Source organism: Thamnophis sirtalis, unplaced genomic scaffold (genome assembly GCF_051295495.1).
Source record: "Thamnophis sirtalis isolate CommonGarterSnake01/CBP01778 unplaced genomic scaffold, rThaSir2_p1.2 scaffold_3, whole genome shotgun sequence".
NCBI classification, from domain to species: Eukaryota; Metazoa; Chordata; class Lepidosauria; order Squamata; family Natricidae; genus Thamnophis; species Thamnophis sirtalis.
The window spans coordinates 88344321-88363671 of record NW_028261383.1 but is presented as its reverse complement, the minus strand read 5'-3'; the positions used below and the strand labels follow the sequence as shown (position 1 = coordinate 88363671).

The 19351-nt window shown below is 39.5% G+C and overlaps 2 protein-coding genes across 6 annotated transcripts in view; one reads left to right on the top strand and one right to left on the bottom strand.

Moving 5' to 3' along the window:
• The first annotated feature begins 534 nt into the window (after positions 1-534).
• On the top strand, positions 535-11780 carry GPX3 (glutathione peroxidase 3). The gene is made up of 6 exons (XM_014058799.2): positions 535-761; positions 3611-3703; positions 6726-6876; positions 7806-7923; positions 8949-9048; positions 10129-11780. The coding sequence occupies exons 1-6, from the start codon at positions 675-677 to the stop codon at positions 10333-10335; spliced, it is 756 nt and encodes a 251-aa protein (XP_013914274.2). The 5' UTR covers positions 535-674; the 3' UTR covers positions 10336-11780.
• Positions 11781-14145: 2365 nt separating this feature from the next.
• The window catches only part of TNIP1 (TNFAIP3 interacting protein 1), a 69669-nt gene continuing 64463 nt past the window's right edge, over positions 14146-19351 (bottom strand). For all 5 annotated transcript variants that reach the window (XM_087709433.1, XM_087709436.1, XM_087709434.1 and 2 more), the window contains 4 exons: positions 18716-18796; positions 17819-18013; positions 16484-16574; positions 14146-15497 (listed from right to left, as the gene is read on the bottom strand). In XM_087709433.1, the coding sequence (XP_087565559.1) occupies positions 15454-15497; positions 16484-16574; positions 17819-18013; positions 18716-18796 (411 nt within the window). In that variant the 3' untranslated portion in view covers positions 14146-15453. The remainder of the gene's footprint in view (positions 15498-16483; positions 16575-17818; positions 18014-18715; positions 18797-19351) is intronic.

Here is a 19351-nt window from a genome sequence, read left to right as displayed (position 1 = left end):
CAAGCAAAGTCAATGGAGAAGCCAGATTCATTTAACAACTGTGTGACTAACTTAACAACTTCAGTGATTTACTCAACAGATAACACAAGAAAGCTCGTAAGATGGGGCAAAACTCAATTAACAAATGTCTCGCTTAGCAACAGAAATTTTGGGCTTAATTGTGATCGTAAATTGAGGACTACCTTATTCAGTTTCAGCAGAAGAGATCCATGGTATGATTTTCTTTTGCCAACAAATTTCAGAGTCGTTTTATTCTAAAGACCATCTTCTAAATGACCCTTTGGAACATGCTCTGTTCTCAGATTTTCTCTTTAATTCAGTGCCACTTGTTGAATGAAGCATTAATTCCAATTTACAGGAATTTAATCTTAAGGATTAGTCTCAAGGATCTGAGCAACATTTGTCACCTCAGACTTTAAGGAATGCTGGAGCCCAGAAGCCACATAGTTAATATCAAAAGGACCAGCCCTCGTCCCTGCTGCTTCATGATTGGCTACCCATACTTAGCTTCATCCTTTTTATACTAGCTGTTGAGCTGAAAGGTGATAATGTGTTGACACAGAGAGAAAGCGGGAGAAACACAAAGAGCATCTACAGCAAGCAGCAACCCAGATTTTTGTGGAAGCGAGGCCAGGCAAGGGGTGCAGGAGCCCCGTCCCTCTTGCTTCCCAGCCATGAAGGGCAGACTGAAAGGACCCTGGATCCTCTCTTTGCTCTTGGCTGGTTTATTTCAGCCCAACTGGGGGCAAGGACAACAAGAGGTAAGACATCATAGCGCTGTTTCAAGGAGGGAGGTGCCTGAATTGTATAGAAGAAAGATATCATCAGACCAGACAGGTGATGCATTCTGGTTTTATGTCTTTTTGCCTGCAGACCCAGAGGTTTACAGTATTTGGGATAAGAGTAATGATGCAGACATCTTAGGAATCTATAGCTACTAGCAGTCCATCCGAACTGGTTAAACGAGGGTTAAACGACTCCTCCAGAGTCACGCTATTAGGAAGAGAAAGACTGAGATGAATCCTAATTTAGCTTAGCCAACTGGCATTATTTTATTTCAGCGTTGTTATTGTATTGTCTATTGCAACCAAGTGTATCTGGGGGCTGGCATTTATTTACTACAATAAGACCGACGTTTGAAGCTCTACTGTCAGACTACATCAAAGCATAAAAAGGGTTATTTCTCCCAGCATGAACCAGCAGCTCCCCAACAACCATGAAAGGTAATGAGGGTGTTTGTCTAACAGTGGTTTAGCCTGCCGTCCTTTCACCCCTGACATTTTCATCTGTTGGCTACCATGAAAGCAGTTTGTGACCTCAGCAGGCTTGTTTCAACAAGACGGAAGATACGTGCACTGATGAAATAAAGGCAATCTTGTAAATTTCATTTAAGATTAAGGCTCTGCTGCTGCTGCTGGCCCAAGCACCAGGTAAACCTGGGCTGCAAATACACTTTTGCGTAACGTGAAAGGCTAGCGCTCTACCTCGCAGGGTGGTTGTGAAATAAATGAAGTCATTTTTTTTTCTTTCAAAAGTACAATTCAGCATGATGATGGGAAAGCAAAGATGGAGGCATCTTTCTCAATGGCTTTGCCCTACCTGTCCAAGCAGAGAAAGGGAAACCCTGGAAATAAGAAAGGAACTCAGAACTAAAGAGCTCTCTGGTCAGGCAAAGGGAAAAAGAAAACTATTCCAGGAGTGTGCTGCAATTAGCAAAACAAATATGGTGGAACAACTCTTCTACGTGGCCACCTGCATTTAGCACAGTGGACAAGATCATCCTCAGGGGACTTGTTTACACCAAGAGGTGTGTTATTTGCAGAGGCAAACTCTGGCAAACATTGTGACTGTGCTGAGGTCAGGAGAGCAGTGAAAGCTGCCAATGCTGACAGAGGAAGTTTAATGGCTGATCTATCATGTAAACTAGTGTTTCTCAAACTCAGTAGCATTAATATGCACGGACTTCAACTCCCAGAACCCCTCAGCCAGCCTTCTAGCAAGTGAAATATTATATTCTCAGAGTACATAAACTGGCAGGTAAAATATTGCATTCTCAGAGTGCATAAACAGGTCCTCTGGAGCCAGAATTCTTTAATAAGATTCGGGCTCCAGTTTTAAGCAGTAAAATCTATGTGAGAACAGAATTAACATCTCAAAAGTTTTGTGGCATATTCAAGGATAACACTTTTGTTATAGCATATTTTTCCTGAATTACCTGGAATTTTTTTTAGTTGTTCAAGTACTTAGGATTGGGCTAAGAACATGATTATTACTTCTTTGGAATATAAATTTGAACCTTTCCAAATCTATCGCCCACCCTTACACATACAACTAGTTGTCGACTTACGACTGCAATTCTGCTCAGCATTTCTGTTGCTAAGCGAGACATCTTTTAAAATGAATTTTGCCCCACTTTACGACCTTTCCTGCCACAGTTGTTAAGTGAATCACTGCAGTTGGTAAGTTAATAACACAATTGTTAAGTGAATCTGACTTCCACATTGAATTAGTTTGTAGGAAGATGACAAAAGGTGATCACGTGATCCCAGAACACTGCAACCGTCATAAATATGAGTCAGTTGCCAAGCGTCTGAATTCTGATCATGTGACTATGAGGCTGTTGCAAAGGTCGTAAGTGTGAAAAATGGTCATATGCCACTGTTTTCAATGCCGTTGTAACTTTGAAAAGTCCGTAAATGATCTATTGTAAGTCAAGGACAACGTATATGTATAACATATTTTCCTTCTTCTAATTGTTATACTTGATTTCTTTTTTTGTCACCTGAATTTTTTTTAAAAAAAAATCAAAGTATCATTTCATAAAGAAGAGTGAAAAGAAGAACTGTGGGGCTAACTGGCGTTCTTCGATCCAGGTTGCGCTGTACTTTCCCACATTTCTACCAATCTGCCTCTCTGGGTGGCACCAAAGTTGGGTGGATATCAGTGGTGGGTTGTAGGCGGTAGGCCCCGGTTTGGACGTACCAGGACCTGCCCGGAGCACCGGTTTCGGTACGGTGCTCCGGAGAGACCACCCACTCACCTGTCATCCTTACCTGTCTTTAAACTTTTCGGCGCTTCTGTGCACAGCACATACAGCACCTGCACACTGCTCCGCTGAGCAGCCAGAGTGTCACGGAGGTTCACAGAGGCATCGCTGGAAGATAGGACGCATGTGCGCGCTGCACACATGCGCACTGCATGCGTTCATGTGGAGGACACCGGGCCCCATTGCAACCGTACTGGTTGCAATGGGATCCGGAACCCACCACTGGTGGATATATACATGATATACAATAATGACATTACCCTTGAATATACAAAGATGAGTTTGCAACTCATGGTAGAGTCTAACATATACACTCAGCTGGGAAAAAATACTGAGAGTCTCAATGTTTGAGAAGTTTCATAAACTGTCGATCATGAATTACAATTTCTTACAGTCATTACTCAGAAAAAATTAGTAAACATGTCTAGAACTGTGATGGTATGGACTTTAATGATGATATAATATGCACCCCCTCACACACAGGAAATGCTAATGCATTATAATTGTTCTTAATGTGTACATGACTTGCTACCAAATTGCCTTATTACTTTGGTTCTGAATCAGATTTTGACAAGACTTCAATTATCTCATCAACATGAGGAACCAAGATCTTGCCCGCGTGCTCCTAATTCTCAACCGATCCCAGATCGAGCCAAGGTAGGATCTTCTAGTGTCTATTGATTCCTTAAATGTTTTAGGAACAATGTACTTTGGCCTACTTGTATATTCTGGAGTACTAGATGCTCTATTTAGAGAAGAATGTAGTTACCAACTCTTTCTTTAACATCTTGAGCACCATATATAGGAAACTAGGCTGTGGTTTTCTAATAGGCTCACTATTGAGGAAAACAATGCTGGTCATAATTAAGATTTCCTAGGTTTGCAAATAAACACTCAAACATAAAATAGAAACTAGAAACTCAAAGAAAATAATTATGATGACTACTTTTTCACACTGCACAAAATACTTCTTTATATTTAGGTTAATTCACATTTTAAAAATTATTTTGGTCACATTTCAGATCTGAGTCTGATTTGCAAATCTCCATTGATCTATGGGGGGGGGGGGGAGGAAAAGGAAAGAGTTCGTGTAGAATCCTGGGAATTTACCGATTCAGACTTTTTTCTACACGTTTTACTTTAGCCCAAGAAAGCAATAGCAATAGCAGTTAGACTTATATACCGCTTCATAGGGCTTTCAGCTCTCTCTAAGCGGTTTACAGAGTCAGCATATCGTCCCCACAGTCTGGGTCCTCATTTCACCCACCTCGGAAGGATGGAAGGCTGAGTCAACCTTGAGCCGGTGAGATTAGAACCGCTGAACTGCAGATAACAGTCAGCTGAAGTGGCCTGCAGTACTGCACCCTAACCACTGCACCACCTCGGCTCAGCAAAATAGATCTTGCCTTGCATTGTTTGAAAAGAGTGTGTGTGAGAGAGAGGGGGGAGGGGGGAGAGAGGAAGAGAGAGGGAGAAGGGGAGGAGAGAATAGTGGTACAGAGGGAGAGAGAAAATGAAATTTCATCTTGGCATTTTTCCCAGAGTAAAATAGGAAATCTTATTTCTTGATACTTTTCACCGGTGCCTTTTCTTTCTCTAAAAACAATTAGGTCAAGGCAATAGTATGAAATCGCAACTTTGAAATTTGGCTGGCAACTTACATTATTTCAGTTTTCCCGCTGGTCAGTGTCAGATGCCAAAATCTCCCTCCCAAAATAAAAAAAAATTGCTAAACTACATAAAAATTGAAATAAAATATTCTGAACAAGAGACTTGAAGTAATGTGCTGTAGGTTTTAAAATTTCTTAATTTGTGTAATTTACGGACTGATACATTGCCTGTAAAACTACAAAGGTTGAGTAAAGAGAAAATGAATGTTGTCGAGTTATCCTTTAACTGAAGATTGCTTAAACGTCCAACACTTTACCATGACACTGGCCCCAAAATGGATATTATTTTAGAAGCGTAGAAATTTGACTTTGTGATCTAGCTTTTTCATAGGTCACAAAGTCTACTTCTGGGCATACCAGATACATCATTCTTAGGCCTAGATGTCAAGGGATATTGCACACATTACTGCAAGCACTGTACACAATAAGGAACTACAGGTTAAATTAATATTCAAACTTAGCATGTTAAGCAATCTTATAACCTTAATCCTTATTTATTAAAACTGAATTAAACATATATGGTGTTTGTCCAGCATGCATTAATTATTTTTTTAAATTTTTTTGAATATAAATATCTGGAATAATCCAAAGCCTCTGAATTTTCATATTTTATTAATCCAAAGCCTCTGAATTTTCATATTTTATTAATATACTTCTTTAAGATATGAAATTCCTCTGAGGCTGAACATGCAGTGCCCAAAAATGTTTCCCAGGCATTTTAATGTCTTCCTAACAGACAAAACTGTCATGTTGATGAAGAGGCATCAGTTCCAGCTTTTCGGTATCTCAAATTACAAATTTAGTCATTCATTTTGGATCATGTTTGCAATTATTTTGCCAATTTGGTAAAAGGAAAACAAAAAAAGTGCATGAAATGGAACAAAGATTTGTGTGCATGGTTGCTGTACAATTTATCGAAGGAAATGTTTTAATGGGAACAAAATGCCACTATTTTTGGTGAAGAGAAAGGACGCAAGAAAAAAAATGCAGTTCTGTTCCTATTATTTCTACTGACCTTCAAAACCAGAGGTGGGTTGCTCCTGGTTCGGCTGAATCAGTAGTGGAGGCAGTGGGAGGCTCTGCCCACTTGCCGGGACGCTTCTGCGCATGTGCAGACGTGTCGAGAGAGAGAGAGAGAGAGAAAGGGAGAGAGAGAGAGAGCCAGCCAGCCAGCCAGCCGCAGGAGCAAACTGGTAGTAAAACCAGTACAAACTCCCCACTGTTCCAAACCTATAGTTATATTTAACTGTAGTTACACATGGCAGGAAGCTATGCTTCAAAGCATTAAGCAGTTAAAGACAGAATGGTTTGTTCTCAATTTGACGCACTCCGAATACCTTGGACTTCAGCTCCCATAATGACAATGGTTTTTGGGAATTATGGTTGAGAATTATGGTTTAACACTTTTCTCCAGTAGAGGAAAGCTGATGTAAGGTTTTTCTTTTTTCTTTCCATGGATCTTACATATATAGCTGGTAAGTTAAACATGACATCATGAATGGTCCAACACTGGAAATTTTTAATAAGAGATTGGACAACCATTTGTCTGAAATGGTGTAGGGGTTCCTGCCTTAGCAGGGGGTTGGACTAGAGAACCTCCAAGGTCCCTTCCAACTCTGTTATTCTAAACCTCTGACTTAGTACTAGAAACCTCCTGAAGTAGTTCCATGAAAGAGAGAAGTTGTAGCTCTTTTTTCGTCCTTTACGTTGAAATGTTTCTTATATCCACCTGCTCCTAGATTGTGCTTCTTGCCCTTTACACATTCACTGTCTTGCAAGGAGAAGATCTTATTAGTATTATTGGAAACATATATTGAGTTATTGCCCCAACACATTGCTTTTCCTACTGATGAAAGCTTCTGATGAAATTTGAACAGCCTGTTTCATTTCAGTGGCTGGAGTTTGGGTTATAGACAAGATACTGAACTGAACTGGAGTTGGTGTGGGAATCTGGACCAGATGTTAAAGCTCATGGAAGTAGGACTATTATGACTTGTATTGTCTTCCAGGTGGATTGCTATGACTCAGTTCAAGGATCAGCCCATGATTACGGGGCTCTGTCTATAACTGGTGAATACATCGCCTTCCGGAATTTTGTGGGGAAGTATATCCTCTTTGTAAATGTGGCCACTTTCTGAGGACTCACAGCACAATATCTTGGTAAGAACTTGAGCTAGGAAGAGAAGCACACTCACACAATCATAGGTGAGTTGCTACCAGTTCACATTGGTTCGGGTGAACCGGTAGTGGACATTTTGACTGGGTCGCCGAACCAGTAGGGCTGGCTGGCTAGCCATGCCCCCAAACAGGTTCTCTGGTCACCCATGCCATTGCTGGCATGTTTTTTATTCATTTTGTAATGTTCTGCACATGTGCAGAACAATTAACAGGCAAAGCGCATGTGAAGTGAACCAGCAGTAACGCTGGCAGCAACTCATGCCTGAACACAATCTATTGGTAAAATAAGCAGGCAGGAGTGGGATTTGGGGGTTCTCCAAACTGCACAGAATCTTAGCTAGAGGTTCTCCCAAACCCTTGCGAACCCCCAGCAGCCCATTCCTGTTAACAGCCCTCTCTAAGCTGTTTACAGAGTCAGCATATTCCGCCCCCCCCCCAACAATCTGGGTCCACATTTTACCAACCTTGGAAGGATGGATGGCTGAGTCACCCTTGAGCTGGTGAGAAACAAACTGTCAAACTGCTGGCAGCCGGCAGTCAGCAGAAGGAGCCTGCAGTACCACATTCTAACCACTGTGCCACCACGGCTGACCATATGATGGTCAGATAACAGTTTTTAAAGTTTTCTTCCTTGAGAAAGAACAAGATAGGGATGGATCATCTCTTTATTGCCTATTTAGGCCTCTCCTTTACAGCCACCATGAAGATTTGTCAGGTCAAGGAGAAAAAGAGCTGCTAGGCTGTATGCTGTGATTTTAAAAAAATGTCGTTTCAAATTAAGAAGGCAAAGATTGTGGCTGTGTGAAATGCCTTACCGAAAGTTCAGCAATGCTCAATAAAACGTTCATTACCTGTTAGGATGTTCAAAGTAGAGTCCTATTGCTGAAGTATCCTATTGCTTTATCTCGCAGAACTGAATGCACTACAAACTACACTGGGACCTGACCGACTGGTCATCTTAGGCTTCCCATGCAATCAATTTGGAAAACAAGAACCTGGACAGAATTCTGAAATCCTTCAAGGAATAAAGTGAGTTTATGCAAGAAATGCCTTCCTGGCTATGCTACTTATATAAGATTATGTTAGCTTTGCCAGATTTCCCAACAGCTAGGTGGTTGTCTCCTTCTGTGGCTTTACCATTTATTCCCTAATGGGCTTGTATTTGGGTAGCCTATGTCTTTCCCATTGCTAGACTCTTTGACCTGTTCCTAAGCCAGAAATGATTATTCTCCAAGCATACATCTCAGTCTCTTTCACAAGACTTATTGAGAAGAAAGAGATGGGAGTTGCTTGTAGGATTCTGGCAAATGAATTTGTTTCCATCGAAAACCAGTGTCTCCCAAAAGTTAAGGTGGAAACTTTTCTGTTTTCTTTTGAACTACTTTCCTGTACACTAGAAAGCCACTTAGTATTTTCACTAATAACTTGAACTTCAGCTAGTTAATTAAACAATGTTTTCTTATGCTTTTATCAGTCTGGAACCAGCCATTATATTTATCCTTTCTGCATCTTAATGAAAATTGGGCAACCAATGGAACGCTTCATCCAAGAATAGATGAGAATTTGGTACCCATGGGCCACACTTATATAGAGTAATTTTGGGGATACTTGAAGACTGGTAAATTAGTAGAATGATGAGCTGATACTTTCACAAATCATATTTTTAGGAAGTTCCTTAACTTTGTCATGGATTAGATGCACTATACCAAACATGTCATTTTTGTTTGACATCATTACAAAAGTTTTTTTTTACATTCAGCAGTTTGCCAACAGTTTCAATACTGTGAGTTGTTGGGCCTTCAAGAGTTGTGACATAAAATAATGGGCACTGCAGGTTTCTTACCCATGATGCAACTCTTTGAACTTTTCTCCAAGCAATGGTTTCTAAAAAGTCATATTAATAGCTGCACAGGCAGATACAAGGGCCCTTGGCGGCAAAGGCACTAAATGATCAATTCTAACATAGAAGTGAGATGTTCCCCTCAGAACAAAGTAGGTCGTTTCTTGCTGCATTCTCTCTGAAATATTCTATTAATGTTCTTCTTTTGTTCCAGACATGTCAGGCCAGGAGGAGGTTTTGTCCCCAATTTCCAACTTTTTCAAAAAATTGAAGTAAATGGGGAAAATGAACAGAAAATTTACACCTTCCTGAAGGTTTGTATTGGCTGCATGTTTCACCGATGATGGACAATAAGATTTGGAAGATATTAAGGACAAACTTCGAACGCCTCAATCTTAAAATTTCACCTACTTATGCAATGTCCCTGTAGGCATATGGATAGTGGGAAATTTTTTCCCCATATTTTCATTTATTTCTCCCAAAAATTTCCTCTGGAGGGCTGGAAAATCTGGGTGTTGTGATACTGGAGAGCTGCAGAGAATTAGTAAAAACTTAACTTTCTCCCCTGTGATAATTTGAAGTCTTAATACAGCAGAAAATCTTATTAAATCTTAAGAGCCAAGGTGGCACAGTGGTTAGGGTGCAATACTGCAGGCCACTTCAGCTGACTGTTATCTGCAGTTCAGCAGATCTAATCTCACCGGCTCAAGGTTGACTCAGCCTTCCATCCTTCCGAGGTGGGTGAAATGAGGACCCAGACTGTGGGGGCGATATGCTGACTCTGTAAACCGCTTAGAGAGGGCTGAAAGCCCTATGAAGCGGTATATAAGTCTAACTGCTATTGCTATTGCTATTATTCAAGACAGAGCAATGTTGAACTCAAAATATGTGTGTTATTTACGCAAACCAAAATTAAGATGGAATTGCTTAGAAAGTAAGGGATAGCTGGATTTTAAGAATCATTCTACAATGCTACAAGAAATCAGCTTGGAATAGAATATATAACTTCATAATAAGGATCGTTGATGCTCCCTTTGCTTTGTTGTTTTCTTGCAGAGATCTCATTACCCAAACTAGATAACATCTCTGACGATGTTACCTTGTATGGGTAATAAAATGTCTGCAAGAAAACAACCAAGTTCAGAGAGTACCAAGGACTCTTCATTTCAACCCTGAGTTACAAATATTTTCCTGTATTGGTAACTTTGTAATAAATATTGACTATAAGCCTTAGAAACTCAAATATCAAAGTACGCTGTCATATAGATTTTGTTCCCAGTTTTCTAAATTTATCTCTCTCTCCATGCTACCAAGCCTATGACCATTAGATTAAAGATGAAAAAAAATACAATTCTAAAAACACTAACAAAAATTTAACTTTGTTTTTCCTATAGAACTCCTGTCCACCAGTTGTGGAAACTTTTGGTGACCCGGCAAGACTCTTCTGGGCACCTATGAAGATCCATGACATTAAGTGGAACTTTGAGAAATTTTTGGTTGATCCTCAAGGAAAGCCGGTGATGAGGTGGTTTCACCGGACAAATGTTTCCACTGTAAAGAATGATATCATAAGATACATGAGGAAAAACATAAACGGATAGACTCCATACAAATGAAGATGGATTCAGGCGGGGGGGAGGCAGGCTGTAGACATATCCAGACATATTCATTTTCTTCTGCCAAACAACTGAACCTCCAAATATCCTTTATTCAAAGCTAAAATAGGGTTGTTAGGATTTACCTTACAGGGTGCCAATTTACATACTAATAATTCTAAATATTAATATCAAAATTCTTAATCTTAACCTATTTTCAAGCATAGCTTTATAAAATCTCAGTTTACTCAACGATAGCAGGATGGAAGCAATATGTATTGGGAAACCATTTTAGTAACTTCTGATACTGCTTCAAACTTCTGTAATTTGAGCATGAGTAACAAGATCAAGATGATATTTTGATTTTTGCATCTCTAGTATATTATGGTACTAAAGAAGACTATTCCTCTCTTTCATTATTAACATATTGATGCAGAATATACTGTACAAATTTTAAAAACAACAAAATTAAGATATCTAGTGATTTTCTGTCCTCTAGGTTATAGTTGTCCCAAAGTTGCTTTTTCAAGAGGCAACTGGACTTTCTGTTTTTTCTTTGAAGAGGTTTCATTTCTCATCAAAGAAGCTTCTTCAGCTGAGAAGTGAAGTGTCTTCAAAGAAAAAACAGAAAGTCCAGTTGCCTCTTGAAAAAGCATCTTTGGGACAACAAAATTATTATTTAAAAAAAAAAATTACAAGCTATACACTGGCCTATTGCGTCACAGTATTAAAGTCAATCTAGTTTATTTTTAGCAATTTAAACACATTTTTAACATTGGATGAACATGAAATACTACATTCATTAAGGGTTTCCCACTTAATTTTGTTAAGTTAAATTGTTTTGTTATTTTGGTTCTAGCAAAAAAAATTATTCAACAGATTTCAAGCACATAACCAAGAGTCTCTTATGACACCTTAAAGACTGCAGATTTGTTGTAAGTCTGTGTTTGTTAAGAGACAGAAATTGCATCAACACTACAATCATGCCCTCACCTTTCTACGATCCTTACTAACCAACTGGGTTACACACAGTTCTACTGACAATAAGATGAGCCCTCTAATATAGATGAAATTAATACTTTTGGCATCTCTGGATAAAGTACAGTTTACCTCCCTTCCTCAAAATGTAGAATAGAGACCCCTTCTGGACAATTTATGAACTGGAATTTCTTAAATAACTCTCTTTCTGACAGGGGAGGAAAATAGGGGGCAAAGGATTTTGGGGCAAGGAAAATGCATCAGAATGACGGCTAGATCTGAAAACTCCTTGCGAGTGGGACCTGGCCTAAGACTGTAAGGCAGTGGAGTAGCTCTTTAGTGCATTCGGCTACTTCACTACAACCTTTGCAGAGATGTATTTCTTCCTTTTATTCCCAAGATCCCAGCCTCTCTAACCTTCACATCGTCTGTCTAAAAACACTGCCTAATAAAAACAGTTAATTCTCAGTGCACTTCTGTTGTGAGAGACTCTCTTTCAATGCAGTTCAACCCTCCATTTTACTACTTTCATCATGCAACCGTTTTCATATTATGAAAGAATTGAGATTTTAGGTTTGACCGTGTCGGCTACATCATATTGCTTCTTGGAAAGGCGATGTGTGTATACAGTTACACACTCTCTTTCATACACATATATAAGCTATATAGGCAACCATTCCATATTCAACGGCAGAAGCTGAAAAAGACTGCTTTATATGAGCTGCAGGATGCCCACTAAATGACATCATAGACTGCTGTACTTTTTTCGAGCCTTCTAGACGTTTTTCTGGATTTTGATAGCTCAGATCTGTTAGCAGTCATGTTTGCAGGGTTGAATAGAGAATTTCTAGGTTGATATAGCTCACAATGCTGGACCCAAGATGCCATGCACCAAAAGCACATGTATGAAGACACTACCGTGTTTTCCCAAAAATAAGACAGGGTCTTATTTTCTTTTAACCCCAGAAATAAGCAGTCAGCCTTATTTTGGGGGAGGTCTTATTATTTTTGAGGTGTAGGAGGCGTCAAGGGTGGTCACCTCATGGCTGCTGCTGCGTTGCAATATTTTCAGGGGAGGGCTTATTTTAGCTCAAAAACCGAATTAGGCTTATTAACTGGGGAGATCTTATTTTCAAGGAAACGGGATATATTAAGCTAAATATTTTTTCATGATTTAAACCACAAATTCTTAAGGGTAGAAAAGGCAGCAGTGCTTTCCCTTGAATTTATTTTCATAATAATAGCCACATTAAAAGAGAAGAAAAGATCCAGCTGTGTATGAACACTTTCCTTCCCCTTTACCAACATTGTACGGAATTGTTTGGGGGGGGGGCATACCACATATCTTTGTCTCCTTTCATAGCAATCTGAAAGGTATGCAATAAAAACAAGCATTCTACAAGGAAAATATTTCATAAGAACAAAATTCAGATACAGAACTCCAGGCACTGCCCACGAAAACTTGCATTTTATTAAACTGAATATAGATAAGCGTTGTGGCCCAGCAGGATCCCGTTGAGCTGCTGATGGACTTGGATAGTGAGGAACCATATGAGTCTGCCATGGAAGATGTGGAGGATCCTGTGCAGGGTTCAGACTCAGAACAGGGACCAGAGAGGCTGTTTGGCCACCAGGAGACACCTGAGGCATGGAGCAGTGGGGAGGATCAAAGGCAGTTTGTCCCTGATGCTCAATTGAGAAGGGCTGAGAAACGCAAGCAACTCCGTAGGCAAACTCATAGAAGATAATTACGCACAGGTGGTTGTGGATGGGCCCCTCCCAAGAGGGTTTATAAGTGAGGCGTTGGGAGGGGACATTTGCAGGAAACAACCGTTCAAACTAGTATTGAATAAATCTGTCTGTATTCTAGCCGTGTCATGTGGATTATCTGTGTTGGTTCATTTGAACTTTCTGGGTTGCTACCAACCTATTATCTTGAACGTGAGTTGCCTGGGCCCTCAGCCAAAGGATTTGTTATTGCATTAATTAAATAGTGGCAAACAGCCAAGCCTGTGTTCTGGTTTATTCACAGGCCGGGAGGGGGGGGGGGTCAGAACAGTTAAGGTAATTTTATACAATTTTTCAAAAGCTTTTTTGAAACCAGAATGTAGTTGGTAAAATATTGGCCTGCATAAATACATAAAGACAACTTATACTTAGAACTTCTCAAAATGTTATATAAAGATGCCTCCAGTTAGAGACTGTAGACCAGGGGTGTCAAACTCAAGTGCTTAGATCTTGGCCTTGGGGACAGCCTGGAAGTAGCAAAGGACTGGGCCCGCGGTGTCTTTGCTAGCAAAAATGGGCTCCCCCACAAACTGTTTTGGCCACTGCAGGAGGCCTTCCAGGCCCAAAACGGGACCTCTGGAATACTGCAGGAGGCCATCCTTCACTCAGGTTATAAAAGGGAAGAAAAGTTAAAATATTTTATCTTTCAGGCTTGCAGGATTCTGCTACTATAGCCTATGTCAATAAATTATAGTTCTAGTCTTCCTATGGAGTCAATTTCTTGATCTGGTCTCTTTCTCATAAGGTGATCAAGTAGATCAAGTAAGTATTAAAAAAAACCAAAATCACAGAAATGTATGCCTCTCTATTTTTATAACTCTATAATATCATGTGTACGGAGGTATGGTCCTGTATCAGGCCCACCGTGGCCATGGCCAGCTCCCTCCCCCCCCCCCCAGCCCTCTGAGGTCAAACACAACCCTGATACGCCCTTCAATGAAATTGATTTTGACACCCCTAGTGTAGACAGGCCAAAAATCCTATTATATCTCTTCTTTCACATCTTCCTACAATTTATTCTATAATAATTGAAAGAGCTGGGACAAAAAGTAAACTCAGTGAAAATGTTTTTATTTAAAGAGGTTTTTACAGATTCTTCAAACACTGCATTTTCTTTGCACCGTGAACATTCTGAAATTAATTTTCCTTTTCTTTATTTCATAAAGAAAAAGAAAACACTCCATTATTTCTCAATTATGTGCTTACTGGTGAACATGAATTCTGTTTTCGAATGAGCATATATATTCCATGTTTGAGAGCAGCATGTAATTGTAACAAGCAATTTATGTCACTTCTAGTGCTACACATTTTGAAAAATGCTTGACTGGTTCAGCATTTCGTATGATTGCTCGAAGAGATCAGTAATCTGGGGGAAAAAAAGACCATTCTTCATACCTGCCTCCCACTTAAATCATGGGAAGGCCAAAGATAACCTTTCACTAACAAAAGGAAATTAGAACTGAATTGTTAGATCAGGGAACAAATCTATCTAGTCCACCAGTCTGGTTCAATAGTAACTAGGAATGGGATGAAACAGAACCAAGGAAGTGAAATCTGAAGCCATTTTCCACTGAGCAGGTTAAATAAACATATATAATTCTATTAAGCAACATGCATGCGACGATAAACTGGTATATTATTCCAATTAAGACGGAGCAAAAAAGGCTGCCATATTTTAGGGGTAGGTAGAAGGGTAATTAAAGCAGTATTAAACAGTTTTCAACTCAAATTAACATTCAGTGGGGTAAAAATATTTATTGACAACTGCAAGTTTTAATGTGCATGTGACTATTATATATATAGATATATAATTCATTCAATGTAGGAAAAGTATCTTTCATTCTTATTCCTATACATTATTTAGACAAACACAGGAAGATTTTTTGTTTCCCTCTGTCCTTGGGTGAACACTGAATCCCAAATTTGTACAGGCCCAAAGCATGCTTCCAACAGCCAACAAATGCAAAATTGCCACATCCTAGATATACAGCTGCCCGACTGTAAGAGAATCAGCTCAACATAGGTCCTGTCAATCCAGAATTCCTAGTCTTCACTGCTGGGCCTCAATGGTTGTTCTGTTACAGCTGAATCCTTAAATGCAGGAGCATCAAATGCCGAGAGTAAACAAGACCTGGCGATTTCAAAAAGAGAGATTTCCCAAAAAACTCTAGGTCACGGTTGCTTCTTGGTAGCCGTTCAGTTTCAGAAAATCCTGCTTATTATCCCCAAGTATCCAAGTGCCGTGGATCTTTTTTTAATAAGCAAATAAAGGCGACCAATGTCCAGAAGGAAAGGCGTTGAGATGGATTAACACATGATGCTGTTTTGCTTCTGCATCTTACACGTATCACCGCAAAGTTAGACGGGTCTTTGAGCTTTAGTTAAGCCGAGACCTGTAGGGTCTGAAAAGCAAACATATGTATTAAATCTTCAAATCTTCTACAGATAGTCCTCAATTTACAACAGTTCATTTAGTGACTGTTTAAAGTTACAACAGCACCGAAAAAAGTGACGTACAACCATTTTTCAGAGTTACAACCTTTGCGGCCTCCCCATGGTCCCGTGATCAAAAATTTGGTTGCTTGGCAACTGGTTCATTCTTTATAACGGTTACTTTGTCCTGGGGTCAAGTGATCCCCTTTTGCGACCTTCTGACAAGGAAAGTCAACGGGGAAACCAGGTTCACTTAACAGCCGGGTTACTAACTTAACAACTTCAGTGATTCACTTAATAACTGTAGCAAGAAAGGCCGCAAAATGGGACAAAAGACATTTAACAAGTGTCTCATTTAACAACAGAAATTTGGGGCTCAATTGTGGATGTAAATTGAGGATTTCCTGTATTACAAAGGCCCTAATTCTCCTACCCAAGACTTGCTAACTTTACACAACATTTCAGGTGAAATGGATTTGTCACCCAAATCCTCTCTCTCATTTATTAAATAATACTCTCGTTTCCAAAGCCAACTTTGGAATTCAGAATGACTTGACTGATATACAATAACTGACATACAGAAAAGTTTGAATGCCTTTGTGTGTATGTGAAAGCACATGTTAAAGAATTCACTGTAGCTATAAAAGAGCAGAAAAGTATATACTCAGAATTACAAGTGATGGCTCTTCTCTCTCCAGATTTAAACACGCAACCAAACTAGAATGAACTTAGAGCACCCTGAGATCAAATCAAGGAAATGTCTGAAAGACAGACTCATAATGATCTAATTTAAAACAGTTGTGAAGACTCTCCAAACGATATACATATCACCGTCATGCCAAAATTCCCCACGTGAACCCATTAAGAAGCGAACTGATCCTAAAAATGAGAGCTAGATACAGCAGCACTGAAAAAGATATTTTAGTATGCCGTGAAAGAAATAGAAAGCTCTTACCAGATTCCTTGGTAAACTGTTTCACACCATCCCCTCCTTGTGTGTTCTGATTGTGTGTTATAACACATGCCGGAAACCACGTATAATCTGGCTATAAGAAGCAGAGAAAAATAAAAATAAAAATACAATACTATACTGTATAATAGAGATGTGTACAGGTTTGCTGTTAGTTCTAAAGCCATGGCTGACCCATCGCGACCCCATGGACAATGTTCCTCCAGGCCTTCCTGTCCCCTACCATCTTCTGGAGTTCATTTAAGCTCATGCCGACTGCTTCAGTGACTCCATCCAGCCACCTCATTCTCTGTCGTCCCTTTTTTCTTTTGCCCTCAATCTTTCCCAGCATTAGGCTCTTCTCCAGTGAGTCCTTCCTTCTCATTAGGTGACTAGGTAATGACTGATCACCTAGAAACCCTTCAAAGTTACAACAGAGCTACTTATGATTTTGAAGTTTTGATAGTTGCAACACCCTTCCCCTTCCTAATGATCACATTTTTGGCACTTGGCAACTGGCTCATGTTTACAGCTGTTTGCTGCATCCCACAGTCATGTGACCCCAATTTTCAGGGGAGGTTGATGGGTTCTGGTGTTTACTTTCTGCTGCTTCCGGGGAAAAACACCCATTGTTTAAAATGGATTTGCTTTATGACCACAACATTTTCTCAATGGTCGTTTCAAAAAAATTAGCAGTCATAAAGTCATATCATCAGGTGTAGTCATCTGGTGACCCACTTAATGACAATCATGACTTACAACTGTACTTCCAGGTTCATTTATGTTCACAAGTTGAGGACTAGCTGCAATTCATTTCAATTTGAATTTTTTCCAAGTTCAATCCTCCACCGCTCTTTTGAGCATGAAATGCTTTATTTCAAGCATGAAAAATATTCATTTTCATGAATATTCAAATATTCATGGGAAATTGGCTGTTTTATGCTTCCTGGGACTCATGAGGACGACTGAATATCATTCAGCCAAAATGGACAAATATGTACATCAGACAACTGCTTTATGCTTAAAGATGGGACGTTTTAAATCAGAAAAGGGGTGTTTCAATCTCATAACAGTTTGAACATCTCTGTTGTATATTTTCTACTAGAAACTTCCCAGGTCTTCATAATGAATGGCAGCAAATAGAAGAAAGCATCAATTGTTGAATAAGGAAGTTTATATTCTTGTATTTCCTTCTACACAAATTTTGACAGAGAACCTGAGGATTCCAATTCTACTCATTTTTCCCCCTTTCTTTTAGATAGAAGAAAATGCCTGGCAATTACATGCTGTTCTTATTGCTTCTAGTCCCTTCCACTGATTCTTCACATTTTATTAACTCACAGGTTGGACACGATGATAATTCTGAACTGGAGGATGCTCATTTGCCATCGCTGGTGGTGGGTACCGGATCTGCCACTCCTCAAAACCACGATAACCGGGTGGTGGGACTGGAGGAGAGCATTGAAACTGGTACATGGGGCAGACTGGGGTGATTTGTCCTGGCTGCGGCTCAGGATGCAATCTGTCACCAGAATGCTGCAAGAGAGAAAGCAGAAAGTTGAAAATGTAGAACCTTTGTGGAAATCCTAGTTTATAAAGGTTAATGATTTATCAACCTAATCAAAGCAGGTTGTTTTGGTTTGGCCTGTTTCTTTTTTATGCCCTTTTAAAACCAACTGAAGAAACATTATGTCCCCTGTGCAATATTCAATCCATTCCTAGGATAAGGAAGAAAAAATAGTCACTAGAATAGGCAGCATATAAACATGCACACCCTTCTATTGACAGATGATAGACCGACAGACACAGAGATAATGAGAGATGGGGGGAAGAGTACTCTCTCACTGCCATAAGACCAAGACAAGAAAGAAAAACAAAACAAATTAGGCCTGATCTTGGTTATAATTTAAATTGCACCATCTTACTATATAAAACAAAATTCAATAAATTCTTAAAACAGGACAGTCTCCAAATGTATTGGACTTCAATTCCTAGAATTTTAGGAATGGCCAGAGTAACTGGACTATTCTGAAAATGGAGGTCCACATTTCTGAGCAGTGCACAAGTTAGGGAAGGTGTCTTTAGATCAGTCCAGCCTGACTTTAGATATGATTTTATTATAATGCAGTATGAAGAATTGATAGACCATGTCAAGCGACTATGACATATATTCAGTATTGGGAAGCCATAATATTAAGCCAGCTGGCGTTTGCATTTCCATAGTACAGTATCCCATACCTGTTTGTGCTGTTTAAGCAGTTTCTTAAACTTATCCTTTTCTTCCTTCTCCTTATGGCAGTCCTCTTTAACGATTCGCAGCTGTTGTGAGAAAGAGGAGGGGGAAAAAGAATATAGGCTTCCATGAGCATTGCATTCTAGAACTCAGAACAAGCAAACCAATAGAAGTATTCTGCTCAAATCTGCAGTTTAGCCAAACTAGATTCTGGGTGCCCATTGTGGACCATTAACTCAGTAACAAGTTATTTTTATTCTATACCTCTTGGAAGAGAGGGAGAATATTTTCATAGGGAGCAAATGAAATTGGATGGTAACACAAGAGACAAGACTAGTACAAGTACACATGAAACTGTCCTGACAAAAATTGCACTGACCAAAAGAATAATTTTCTCTAATAAGTAACTACAAATTCTTATGGGTTCGAGTGATTTACAAAGCAAGTATTTAAACACCTTTTAACTCTACTTACTGACCTGCCTTTTCAAGTTCCATTTAAAACCTCTTTTTAAAAAGCTGCCCGAGTATGCCCTTTAGTGCATTTTTTTTCAATTTCTTTAAGAATAAAACAAGTGGCAGAGGAGAACTACATAATCAAACAATAACTCATGAGATGCATTCATTTAAGAGAGCAGATAT